General features: G+C 35.4%; 1 protein-coding gene across 2 annotated transcripts in view; it reads right to left on the bottom strand.

Moving 5' to 3' along the window:
- LOC109843323 (universal stress protein A-like protein) overlaps positions 1-6,105 on the bottom strand; it is a 26,508-nt gene extending 20,403 nt beyond the window's left edge. The window contains exons 1-2 of one of the 2 annotated variants that reach the window (XM_020412259.1): positions 5,733-6,105; positions 5,559-5,650 (exon numbers count right to left, since the gene is read on the bottom strand). In XM_020412259.1, the coding sequence (XP_020267848.1) occupies positions 5,559-5,650; positions 5,733-5,922 (282 nt within the window). In that variant the 5' untranslated portion in view covers positions 5,923-6,105. The remainder of the gene's footprint in view (positions 1-5,558; positions 5,651-5,732) is intronic. The other variant, XM_020412258.1, reaches the window with a different exon arrangement.

Below are 14,299 nucleotides of genomic sequence, written 5' to 3'. Positions count from 1 at the left end.
AAAATCACTGCGCCAAAGCTACAGTGCTGCGCCAAATCTGGCGCAGCACTGTAGCTCTCCCCCAAAATGGCGCTGAGGAAAGCGTTCGGTTGGAGGAGGAATAGGAACATTTTTTGCGTCATTTTGAGGGGATAGCGTTCGGTTGGAGAAGCTCTTATGACCTCCTTCATTTATTACGTATTAGCTCTCTGGTGCGCATGATGCATGCAGAGCACAATACAAACTTGTGCATAAAAAAAATGTTCAAGCATAGCAATGGATGTTGATCACTACAAAATGAAAAGGGTAGAAATATAATCAAATGTTAGCATAGCGGTTGGTGCTGTTTGTTGATCTATATAAGATCTCGAATTTTGGGGAACAATCTCAAGTGTAATCAGTTGAAATTTTCGTTTGCTTTGCAAATTAATCAGATCAATTGGCGAGAAATGGGAGTCCGGCGACCAAGGCTCCTCCGAGCCCTTCACCATTGAGAAATTCGAAGTTTTTCCAGGTAAAGATCAGTTATTTATTTTAATGTTTTGATCTTGGGTGATTTTGCTTGTAATTGGGATCAATTGAGTCCTTAAATGTGCGTTGCTTGTTTGAATGAAAGTATATGTGGACTCGGTCAAATGTTCCAGTGGATGTTAAGGTATCACAGTGATTAGAGTCTTGTTTCCCCCCCAATCCACAATAAATGAATGGGAAAGCTAGTATCACAGTGATTTTGCATGTATCATGGTTTCATTCATATTCTAATCTAGAGGTGATTTATGTTCTCTTTCAGATGGGATAACAACATTGATTGATATGTCCCTCAACAGTTATCCTTCCAGAGTGTCTGTAGAACACTAAAACTCAAGGTCCAATCCACAATAAATGAATGGGAAAGCTAGTATCACAGTGATTTTGCATGTATCATGGTTTCATTCATATTCTAATCTAGAGGTGATTTATGTTCTCTTTCAGATGGGATAACAACATTGATTGATATGTCCCTCAACAGTTATCCTTCCAGAGTGTCTGTAGAACACTAAAACTCAAGGTGCATTTCTTATAAAGCTTCTTTCTTAGTGTTATGTTTATACAGGTAATACTTGTTCTCTCATGCATTCTTCTTCTGATGTATGTTTTTTATCCCATCATAAATGCCACGTGTGTTCTAAAGGAAAAACTCTTTTTCTTAATCCTCTCTTGGGTTCCTCTTGCATGCACCAATATTTGGCATAAACTTCAGTGTAGTTGATTATTTACCGTCTAAGAACTTTATTTCCTGATTCTCTTATCATAAATCTGTTGTTGTGATTAAATTGTTACAATTCTTTTATGCTCCATATCACAAGCATAAAGCATTTACAAGATAACTTAGAACTAACTATAATTGTATTCAGGTTGTATATTAATAAGACCCAAATCAATCCATGCTTCTTCAATCAAGTTCTACAACTCATAAATCATTTCTTCCTAAAAATATTCAATGGACTTGACGATGACCTCCATGGCCTATTGCATGCCTCAGTAGTGAATTAAATCAATGACATTGGCTTATTATAATACCTTTAATTACATTTTGGATATGGCGTTTGACATTTGTGAATTGTGAGAAGCTTTTGTTCTCTCTTGTTTATGCTTGCTTATGTTTTATATTCCATTGGTTTGTTCTAGTGGATTTTTTGTTTCTTATTTGGATTATTTTATCCTGTATTGATACAGGAGGATGACATGCGTTTGGAGAATGTATACTACTATGAGATGAAGAATGTCGGTTTCTTTGATTCTGATTGGGAATAATACTGCTTTGTCTCTACTTCTCTTCACATCTGTAAATTTACATTTCTCATGGCTTTCGCGAACTCTTTCATTGTATAAATCCTTGACGTGTGAAAATTAGTTATTGTCTATGTAAATAATTTATGTTACACTCTAGTATTTTGGTGAATGTATTATAATTGTATTTGATATTGAAATATAATTAGATTGGGTTGGATATGAACATGATTTGGTGTTGGATATTATTTAGCGTGGAACGTAGATTCTACAAAATAAAACTACTGTAGCAGAGCAACCTAGACGGAATTAGCAACAGTAACAACATTGATGGAATTCCGTCTAGGTTAGCATCCTAGACGAAAATCCATCTAGGTTGCCAACCTAGACGGATTTCCGTCTAGGTAGACAACCTAGATGGATTTCTTACTTTCGTCTAGGTTGATATTCGTCTAGGTTGGTCAACCTAGACGAAATTCCGTCTAGTTTGCCCCAACCTAGACGGAATCGGACTAGATGGAGCAAATTAGATGAAATTTCGTCTAGGTGTACCAACCTAGACGGGAAATAGAGCAACCTAAACGAAAATTTTCGTCTAGGTTGCTCGTTTTTCTACTAGTGATGTACGTGTGTGTGTATATATATATATATAGAGAGAGAGAGAAAAACTTATGCCAACTTAAGTGGACGTCCACTAAGTTTCTTAGTCATTGATGATCACTTGATTGAGCTACATTATGGATGATCCGCTCCGTTGAACTTGATCTACATATTCTAAAACCCCAACACACCAAATTTGGGGTGAACGCGTCATGGTTTGACCCTTCATCCACTCGTATCAATTTTAACGGGTTCGAATGAATAGAACTTTTTACATGGCTTGACGGAAGGTCAAACCTCGACGGGTTCACCCTAAATTTGATGTGTTAGGGTTTTATAATATATAGATCAAGTTCAACGGAACGGATCTTTCACAATGTAGCTCAATCAAGTGATCATCAATAACTAAGAAACTTAGTGAACGTCTACTTAAGTTGACATAAGTTTATATATATATATATATATATATATATATATAGTAATATATATTAGAGAATATGGGTATGCTTGGTACAAGCACAAAAGTTGTGCTTGGTAGTGATGTGTCACATCTCCCTCACTCATTCAAATATGGCGACCACATTCACATGGGTAATGAGTAGTATGAGATGTGACACATCACTATCAAGCACCATTTTGCTGTGGTACCAAGCATACCCATATATATATATAATATATATAATATATATATTATATAATATATATATATATATATATATATAATATATATATATATATATAATATATATATATATATCTATATATATAGTTATATTATATATAATATATATATATATATATACTATATATATACACGCAATGTATAATAATATGTTATACAACTTATTTACATGTATGTGTATATATACACACATACATGTAAATATATGTGTATATACAATTATATGTATGTATATATATAATTTATATGTACGTATATATACATATAATTATATGTATGTGTATATATTATACACGTACATGTAATAATATATATTATTACATGTACATATATATATATATACATACATATATGTACGTAAACACACACACACACACACATATATAGACACACACATATATTACATTATTTATTAAAGCATATTGTAATATAATATAATTAAAATATAATTTCATTTAATATTATGATATAATCTATGACATTATCAATTATATATATTATAATATATTACTTTCATACAACACAACACAATATATTATAATATACATTATATTATAGTAATAGTATTAAACATTTTTAAAATATATTAGGCAATATTTTATTATGATATTATAGTAATTAATAATAAAAGTATTTATTAATTATATTATTATGATATTATATTAATTAATAGTATTATACAGATAAGTATGGTGAATATTATGATAAAAAATTAAAATAATTGACTGTAATATTATATTAAATTTTATGATAAATCATGAGAAATCTAATAAATATGATATTTTAATAAGATGTCATATCATTAATTGTCCCACTTAAATAGTCCCAGTCACAATTTTAAATTATCTCATTATCCCAAATTATCACACTTTGTCCCGCTCAAATTGTCCCTATAGATTAAATTTATCCCATTGAGACAATTATCACATTTGGCTCCAAACTATCCCAAGGAACAATCCCAAGTATATATAAATATGTTAAAATGAAAAAAAGAAAGAGATTGCAAAATCAAATCCCCTGTTCATCTTTCAAAGACCATCTCTTAGATAACCAGTCAATTTGAGAAACAAGGAATTACTGAATAGCTAGTTGAGCAATAATTACAATTCTAAATGTCTGAGTAGTAAAGACATAAAACAGTAAGGCCCAAGACAAAATTAAATGCTACAACCATAACAAGATCTTAACAAGCTACCCAGGAACAAAAGGAACCAGCTGTTTACGTTCAAAAAGAAAATAATGATTAAATTGCCAAGACAGTAAGCCATTGGCCAACATCAAGTTTTCACATTTGTGAAAACTGAAAGTAGCCAACAAAGCTGGATGCATTCTTCTTCATGTGTAAAACGAGTATAATTAGACAATTCCATCGAAAATGAGGCAACAACCTAAAACAAAAAGGCAGAGAGGCTCCCCCGCCTGCCCCTCTAGGCCGTCCCAGCTCTTTATCTTTTGATTCGATATTATCTCCAGTAAGCTTCATCAAAACTTATCTTTTTAATATTATTTTATTTTCATATCATTGACTTTTTATTACTTTTGTATTTTCACATTATTGAAAAGGGTTGTTGTCATTTATCATTTATTTAAACTGAAAGTAGCCAACAAAGCTGGATGCATTCTTCTTCATGTGTAAAACGAGTATAATTAGACAATTCCATTGAAAATGAGGCAACAACCTAAAACAAAAAGCCAGAGAGGCTCCCCCGCCTGCCCCTCTGGGCTCGTCCCAGCTCTTTATCTCTTGGTTCGATATTATCGCCAGTAAGCTTCATCAAAACTTATCTTTTTAATATTATTTTATTTTCATATCATTGACTTTTTATTACTTTTGTATTTTCACATTATTGAAAAGGACTGTTGTCATTTATCATTTATTTAAACCTTAATTTTGTTGAATTACTGTTAAGTCTATCGTAGTTCTATTTTAAGCCTACGCCAATTCTATTTTAGAAAATGATCTTGATAAGTTTAATAATAAATCTAACAAATATTAAAAGTTGAAATGTTCTAAGATTAGCATGCAATACGAGTATTGCATGTGAATTTTTTTGGAGAAAGTTCTCATGTTTGCATAACTGAGTTTACAAATTATAAACACATTAGGTGTATTAAGTGCTGAAAAAAAGAAGTGAGAGCATCTCCAACCTAAAAACCCAAAATGGTGTAGTTTTTACACCAAGTTGGTGTAGTTTTTACAGTTTTTACACTAAATCACCATTCCATCTCCAACCCATTACACCAAATTTTACACCAAATAGGAAATATGATGGATGAAATGGGATATGGTTGGAATATTTGATTTGTTATAACCAATTTTAAAGGCAAACCGGGAAAAATAAAAAACTTCCCAAAATAGTGCAAGTTTTGGCGCCAGGTTAGAGGCAGTTCTGGTGTTCTTTTGGCGTCAAAATGGCTTTTTTGAAGTAACGTTGGAGATGCTAAGGACATAAAATAGCAAAGTAGGGGAAACTATTGGATTTTGAGGTGTAATTAATCCCAAAAAGAAAAGGGTTTTTAGCCATACCCCAAACTGAGCACAAATCTCCTTAGCTTTCTCCAAGAGAGCCCCCGATACCTTCTTCTGATGGTCCCTCACTGACTGAATCAACTCCGGTGCTACAGAAGAACAGAGTTGTATTCATATTCGTCTCTAAATCATTCTAAAAATACCAAAAAAGGAAAAAAGAAAATAACTTACAGACGTTCCCCAGTGAAGCGGCGGGAAGAATGGTGAGCTCGGAGAGAGACTGAACCGTGAATACGATGATCGGGTAAGTCAGAGTCTCACGAAGGTTGGTGAGGGTCCATTTTAGAGCGTGGTGGCTGCACTCACTTTCGTCGATGGCCACCATCACTCTCTTCTTCTCGTTGCCCCCCTCAGCTGCCATTTTTTCCCCTTCTTTTTTATTCCTTTTGAATTTTCGTCGGTTTATATTTCTTGATTTCTTCTTTTGGGTGCCTTTGTATTTGGGCAATGGAAGTTTCTGGAAACTTTCAGATTCATTCAATCGATTTTTTTAATAAAAACGGTAGTTGGGAAGAAATTGACGGCTGGCAGTCGAGGCTTCGGCCTGATTCTAGAAGACAGGTGTTTGAGAATGCATTTAAAATATAAAAAATCTTAATAATAATAAGGTGTTTTTGCACATATGCCCATCACAGGCTACGTATTTGGAGGATTACCCCCTCAAACCTCAAATATTTGCAAAATAACCACTTAATTCTCTCATACTGAGTTTTTTTACCATTCCCACTTAATAATATGGGGTCCAAATAGAAAATTGTTGCAAACATACTGAAATTATCAAATTTTTTTGACCTTGTCATATTTAGAGACTAATGTTATTGAATTGAGGGGTAGTAACCTCTAATAAAAAAGAACTAGAGGGTAATTTTATAAATATCAAGATCTGGAGGGTAAATTTCTAAATATAGAAGATTTGAGGGGCATATATGTGTTATGTCATGCAAATGGCTAAGTATTGATCCTCGATGAGGAGCTAGCACGTGTCCCACCTTAACTGAATGCTAGCGCAACCACACTTTATGAGGGATGACTCAAACGGCTTCAGCACTTAACTCTTCCTAACAAGGGATGAGTCGAAAGACGTCCTCACTCAACTTACATGTCGATGTCAACTGCTCTCTTCTCCATTCCACAAGGTCGGTTGACAACCTTCGAGGGCGACTAAAAAGGCGGTACTTATCGGCCCACCCACTCGCAAGATCGAGACAAGAAGCATCATTTATCGACCCTCTCAGAGAGACGAGTCGAAGGGCAGTGTATCCTTTTCTCCCCCGTCGATAATCAATTGCCATCATATTAAATGCATGATCAGAGTTATCATTTCTCTAGCCCAGAACGTCGTTAGGACTCATCCGACCTCATCAGCAGTATGCACACCCAGCCACCCTCACATTAAGCGCCTAAGTGACTCATCCCCTTGTGCAGCCGACACCTATAATGTAGCCGTCGACTGAGCCACCTGCTTAGACTCGATCGAAATTGCTCTTCTAACCCTTAGATTTGCTATAAAGGGAAGTTGCTGTTTATTGACTAGGGTAAGCAATCTCTGGCTAGAAAACTCAATACTTAACTCTCCTTTCCCACTCAAACTCTCTATTGACTTGATCGTCAGAGGAACCATCGGAGATCCCAACTTTGACCTCTTATGTGTTGTTCATGTGTAGGATTAGACTCATTCCTCAAGAACCAAACGTTTGAAGAAGATTGAGGACCCCAACCCCACATAATCCACACATAATCCCATGTTAGATAACTGACATCAACAGATTGGCACCCACCGTGGGCCCGTTCTTTCTTCTTTGCATAGAATGGCTAGCTCTAATCACCCAGGACGATCCTCCAGCCCATTTGCTGAAGACCAACACATGGGCTTTGTCACTCAAGCCTAATTAGAGGAGTCTGCTTCTCAATCTCTCCAGCAGCAGCTCGCTTTCTTCATGAACAAAATCCTTAGTCGGAATCCTCCTCAGCAGCCTTCTCTATCATTCGCTCCTCCTCTTCCCTCTTTTGTGGGTCAGGCCGAACAGAGAACACCTGAAGACTATGCCGGGCACACCTCTCCTCCACATCATTAACAGGCTTGCTTTGCTGCTCCACCTTGACATACCCAGCCGTACATCGAGGCAACAAGGGAAAGCCCTAGCCATAGCCTTGAGCAGACCACATGGACCACTTCTTGCGGCCCCAGATACCCTTATACTGCTCTGGGTTCTTCCACCACCAAGCTAGCATAAGGTTACGACCAGACGTTCAACACTATCATCGAGACCTTCGAAGGGAACACTCCACTCACCGACTGGATAATGAATGCCCCTGCACCAAATTCAAGATGCCTCATATTGAGAAGTACAAAGGTGAGGGAGATCCAGCAAAGCATGCACATAATTTCTATGATCTGATTAACATATAGTAAGTGTCGAGCCGATCATCTGTAGAGATTTTCCTATCACCCTGACGAAAAGTGCCAAGATGTGGTGGAACTCCTTGGACAAGAAATCTATCAACAGCTTCAAGCAACTCAGCCAAAAGTTTGTACATCACTTCTTGGCTGACACCAAATAGAGGAAATCCTTCCACGTCTTGCTACAGATGAGACAAGAGTGTTGTGGATATGTGACACCCCTGGTTTCACATAAGGCTACAGTCCAAGAGGAACCCAAAGATGTCAAACATGTCATGCATCCAACACTGCGCATAAACATGTTTCACCATCATATTAATATTACTCTAGCAGATGTCAAAAAAATAAAAAGTGAGGGTACAAGAAGATGTATCAAAGGTGAAAATACAAGGAACACAATATAGAGAAGAGATATCCAATAATAACTATAATTATATTCTAACAGAAGAAAAAAAATACATCTGATAAACTAGAATAAGAACATCGAGTCTCTAATACATAAGAGTCAACTAAAAAGTACAAAGGCACTCAGGCTCCAAAATGAAATGCATCTCTAAAAGAAAACTAAAACCATAAAATAGTCCACTGCGGAGCACCAACTAGCTACCTATGAATGACGGTGACTATGCTGAATCCTCGTTAACCTACGACTCATCGCAACTCTAACCTGTTACCTAAAAAAAGGTGAAAACAATAGCGTCAGAGCGCTAGCAAGAATATATCCGCCCATCCCCAGGGGAAGGGATCACGTACATAATGGAGGCTCTACCTATAATATGCATAATCTACCTATATCATTTATCCTGTACTAAGAGGAGCTAAGATTTAGAAACCCGCAACACAAGATGAGTACGTCGAGGGAATAATCCAAACAAGGAAACCCTTATATATATACCATATATCTCAAATTATAGATCACTAAATATTAACTCCGAATCCTATAAATAAATAATCAACAAAAGAAAATACATCACCAACACCTCATCCAAAATACTTAGTATATATTGTATCATAGCCTCTCACACTACCCTTGGGTAGGTGGCACGGGAATGAAGAAAAATACAAACCTGTGAAAAACCTTGTCAAGGACACCTCGTGCATGTCTAAACACAATATTACACACTACCCTCAGGGTAGATGACACGGGAGCAAATACACAATCCTATGTAATTCTCTTCAATGAAAATAGTGTGGAGTATAGATGCTCACAATATCTCGTGGCTCATCGCAATATCATGTGGCTCACTACCTAACTCGGACACCCAGCGGAGTATAGGTATATCAACCTAATCCGGAACATAATGCAAACAAAGGAATGTGGAGTCTCGGTACTCACAACATCCTGTGATTCATCACAATCTCATTTGGCTCACAACTGAACTCGGACATCCATGAACAAGTATTATACGGAGCATAGGTACTCGCAGTGTCTCGTGGTTCATCGCAACTTCGTGCGGCTCACAACCTCTCTCGATCATCCATGCAGACATTTAACGCTAACTATGTAACTCGAAAGTTGTCTCCCTTACATCGTGACAGCTCGACACATGGCCACGCACTCCCGAGGATCCGTGCATGCCTAAATCAAACGTGTACACTATCATAGCCATGCACGTACATTGACGTGCGGTCCCGTCCTTCATGTTCACAACTAAACGTAAGAAGAAGATCATCATAAGCAGAATAGCACCAGATCAGTCGGCTGATTTTGGAAATCAGTCGACTGACATACGGCCGGTCGACTGATATTCCATCAGTCGATCGGGCGGCAACGAGCACAACATGCACAAACTGAACAGCCTCGATCGGTTGACTGATAACCTATATCGGTCGACCGACTAGAGAGGCAACACAAGGTTTTGAAGAACTGATCGGTCGACTGATCAATGGGGTCAGTCGACCAACCCGAACACTGAAACACAAAATTTCTAGATTTCTACAATTAATTGTTTTTTCTCAAAATTCGTGAATTATTAACATGGGATGTGAACTACGTCTAAGATTGTGATGCCCCTGGGTTCACACAAGGCTACAGTCCGAGGTGAAACCAGGAATGTCAAACCTGTCATTCACCACACCATGCAATATACATGTTTCACCATCACAATTACTATCTCTCTAGTAGAGTCAACAACAGGTGTAGGTACAAAAGCAAGTAAAAGATAATACAAGAGATATATGATGAAATAATAGAGATAAAAATAATATTTTATCATCCAACATACAAAAATATAAAGTGAATCTTTGAAATAACTAGTCTGGAGATCTCAACAAGTCTCAAATACAGAATATCTGATAAAGGAAAATAAGGCACACAACCTTTACAACTTCTAGAATATAACACTCAAATGTCTAAACAAAATGTCTACAGTAGATCTCCATAAATAAAATAAAACTACAAATGAAAGATGGCCGCTAATAAGTATCGCCATCAACCTGCGACTCTCTGTGCACCTAGCTCATTACCTGAAATGGGAGGGGACAACGAGCGTCAAAGTGCTAGTGAGTAACATCACAACTAACCCCAAGGGAGAGGGCTCGTTGCGTATAGAAAATACAGTTAATACATATATACATAAAATCATTGATCCTAATAATAAGAGGATTTTAGTATTTAGAAAATTACAACACGAGCATAATCAAACAAGGAAACCCTCATGTATATACCTTGTATCTCAAATTATAAATCCCTAAATACCAAACCCAAGATCTAATACAGGAACAATAATATAAAGAAAACTAACCCATCTCAGAACTCAAATATCATGTCATGTCAAAACCCACATAAGTGTCATGTCCAGCCTATGTAAGTGTAAGTATCATACTCAAGGTTTAAACAGGTGTCCAATACATGGACTAAGACTAAGTATAGTGGATGCCCAACACATGGACTGCATATATAAATTGTCCAACACATGGACTGAATGATGAATGTCTAACACATGGACTGAATATAATGAATGTCCAACAACATGGACTGCACATAATAATTTCCCAACACATGGACTGAATGAAATGTGTAGAATATCGATGAGATATATGAAAAGGATGTATATACACTAATTTCACACGTGTCTCGGTGTGCAAATCTAAACTCATGTCTGCAAGCCATCTCACATATGAAGATACATAATAAATAATAATTTATAACACCAAATATTCGAGGTGACTCCTCATTCATATTGATATATGAAAAGGATGTATATACACTAATTTCACACGTGTCTCGGTGTGCAAATCTAAACTCATGTCCGCAAGCCATCTCACATATGAAGATACATAATAAATAATAATTTATAACACCAAATATTCGAGGTGACTCCTCATTCATATTAAAGCACACAACAAAAGTAAACATGCACAAACTATGCCAGCGATCAACCGAAACAGACAAAAACCCTTCACAGGTTTCTGTCTGCTTTGAAACAAACCTAGAAGTGACATCATTATTTTCCAAACATAATATTACTGATATCAACATATATGAAACAACATGAAACAAAATATTAGCATGTAAATATATCGTCGAAACCCTAAACATTTATATACACATGTTTAAACGTTTTAAAAGCAAAAACTTATGATTTAATTCATGATTAATAAATTTCAGATCTAAAATTTGTCAAGGTTATTGTTGTAATCAATTAGAAAATTATGATAATGTATTCTCACTTCATAAGTTATAAAGATCTATCTTTTGTACACTAAAAATACGTTTTAGGCTCGAAAAATCCGAATAAAACTTAATAAAACGTGCAAAATAAAAAGGTGCAGAGTTGGGTGAGATGTTACTCACCTCAGATGCTGAAAAACTCCTACCACGTGAAAGAGAACCAATCCCCTTCGCTGCATTGTACAAAACTCGCTGAAAAATCCTTCGAAATCCCTCAAAATCACCATAACCAACCCCAAGGGAGAGGACTCGTTGTATATAGAAAATACAGTTAATACATATATACATAAAATCATTGGTCCTAATAATAAGAGAATTTTAGTATTTAGAAAATTACAACACGAGCATAGGTACGTTGAGCGAAATAATCCAAACAAGGAAACCTCATGTATATACCTTGTATCTCAAATTGTAAATCCCTAAATACCAAACCCAAGATCTAATACAGGAACAATAATATAAAGAAGACTAACCCGTCTCAGAACTCAAATACCATGTCATGTCAAAACCCACATAAGTGTCATGTCCAGCCTATGTAAGTGTAAGTGTCATACTCAAGGTTTAAACAGGTGTCCAACACATGGACTAAGACTAGGTGTAGTGGATGCCCAACACATGGACTGCATATATAAATTGTCTAACACATGGACTGAATGATGAATGTCCAACACATGGACTAAATATAATGAATGTCTAGCACATGGACTGAATATGATGAATGTACAACACATGGACTGCACATAATAATTGCCCAACACATGGACTGAATGAAATGTGTAGAATATCGATGAGATATATGAAAAGGATGCTATACACTAATTTCACACGTGTCTCAGTGTGCAAATCTAAACTCATGTCTTTAAGCTATCTCACATATGAAGATACATAATAAATAATAATTTCTAACGCCAAATATTTGAGGTGACTCCTCGTTCATCTCACATATGAAGATACATAATAAATAATAATTTCTAACGCCAAATATTTGAGGTGACTCCTCGTTCACATTAAAGCACACAACAAAAGTAAACATGCACAAACTGAGCCGACGATTAACCGAAACAGGTAGAAATCCTTCACAGGTTTCTATCTACTTCGAAACAAACCTAGAAGTGACATCATTATTTTCCAAGCATAATATTACTAATATCAATATATATGAAACAACATGAAACGAAATATTAGCATGTAAATATATCGTCGAAACCCTAAACATTTATATACACATGTTTAAACGTTTTAAAAGCAAAAACTTGTGATTTAATTCATGATTAATAAATTTCAGATCTGAAATTTGTCAAGGTTATTGTTGTAATCAATTAGAAAATTATGATAATGTATTCTCACTTTATAAGTTATAAAGATCTATTTTTTGTACACTAAAAATACGTTTTAGGCTCGAAAAATCCGAATAAAACTTAATAAAACGTGCAAAATAAAAGGGTGTAGAGTTAGGCGAGATGTTACTCACCTTAGATGCTGAAAAACTCTTGCCACGTGAAAGAGAACCAATCCCCTTTGCTGCACTGCACAAAACCCGCTGAAAAATCCTTCGAAATCCTTCAAAATCACCAAAGAAAAGAACTAGGGTTTGAGAGAGGGGAAAAGGGGATGCTAGGGGTTGGAACACAGGAAAAAAGAGATGTTTTTCATATTTCAATATGTGTATATATGATAGCAAACCCAAAAAACTACAGCCCAAAACCCGAAACCCAAAACTGGAAAACCTAGTCTGACTAGAAACATACTCTTCGGTATTTTGGCTGTAACCTTCGTATCCGACCTCGGAATAAGATGATTAAAGATTTGTTGAAATGCTGCTGAAGATATCTACAACTTTGGTCTTTTAATTTTTTCCATATTCATAACATATCAGTGTGTAAAATATAAAATCTCTCCACTAGTCATAAATTTCCAGATTTATACATCGAGCATGATTTGTGCATTTGCTCTTATATATATACATATATACATTGAATTGATCTCAAATCAATTACTAGCATACTCAAACATCATAATATGTTATTTATAAATATATAACATATTTATTATTATTTATCATAAAATATTTAAATTTTTGGGGTTTTACAAAGATCTTGTATTAACTTAAGAGAGGTCTCGTCCCAACAAGTTTACATCAACAAAAATATGGTTTTGGGATCAAAAACTTCCTAAACATAACTAATTAGGTTTAAGTGTAATTAGGGTTCCATAACTAATCAATTCGTTTAATTATCAATGTTGGTACCCACATTAACTCATAATTATCAATGTTGTTTTTAATTCTACAATGAGTTGAGATATGACCATATCTCATGCAATATGTACATAAAAACTTTTTCTTATATGTAGGAGCATGAGATTTATGATACTATTTTCTATCAACATGATGATGGCTAGAGTAGGCATGATTAGATTTAATCCTATCATTTTCAATTTCTAGCCTCTTAATTTTAGACCTTAGTTGTTTGTTTTCAAAGTCCAGATCTCCTATCATTTCATCTTTTAGAGCAAGAGAAGATTGTAGTTGCACGAACTTAGAATCACAAGAAACATGTAATTTTTTGAAGGAGGAGTATTCTTTTGCCACTCTTTTAAATTCAATATTTAATTCTTCTAATGCGGTTTCTAGTTCACATTACATATAGAATGATTCATTTTTGG

Source organism: Asparagus officinalis, chromosome 5, assembly GCF_001876935.1.
Source record: "Asparagus officinalis chromosome 5, Aspof.V1, whole genome shotgun sequence".
Lineage (NCBI taxonomy): Eukaryota > Viridiplantae > Streptophyta > Magnoliopsida > Asparagales > Asparagaceae > Asparagus > Asparagus officinalis.
The sequence above is the reverse complement of the archived record's forward strand: the minus strand, read 5'-3'. Positions and strand labels throughout refer to the sequence as shown.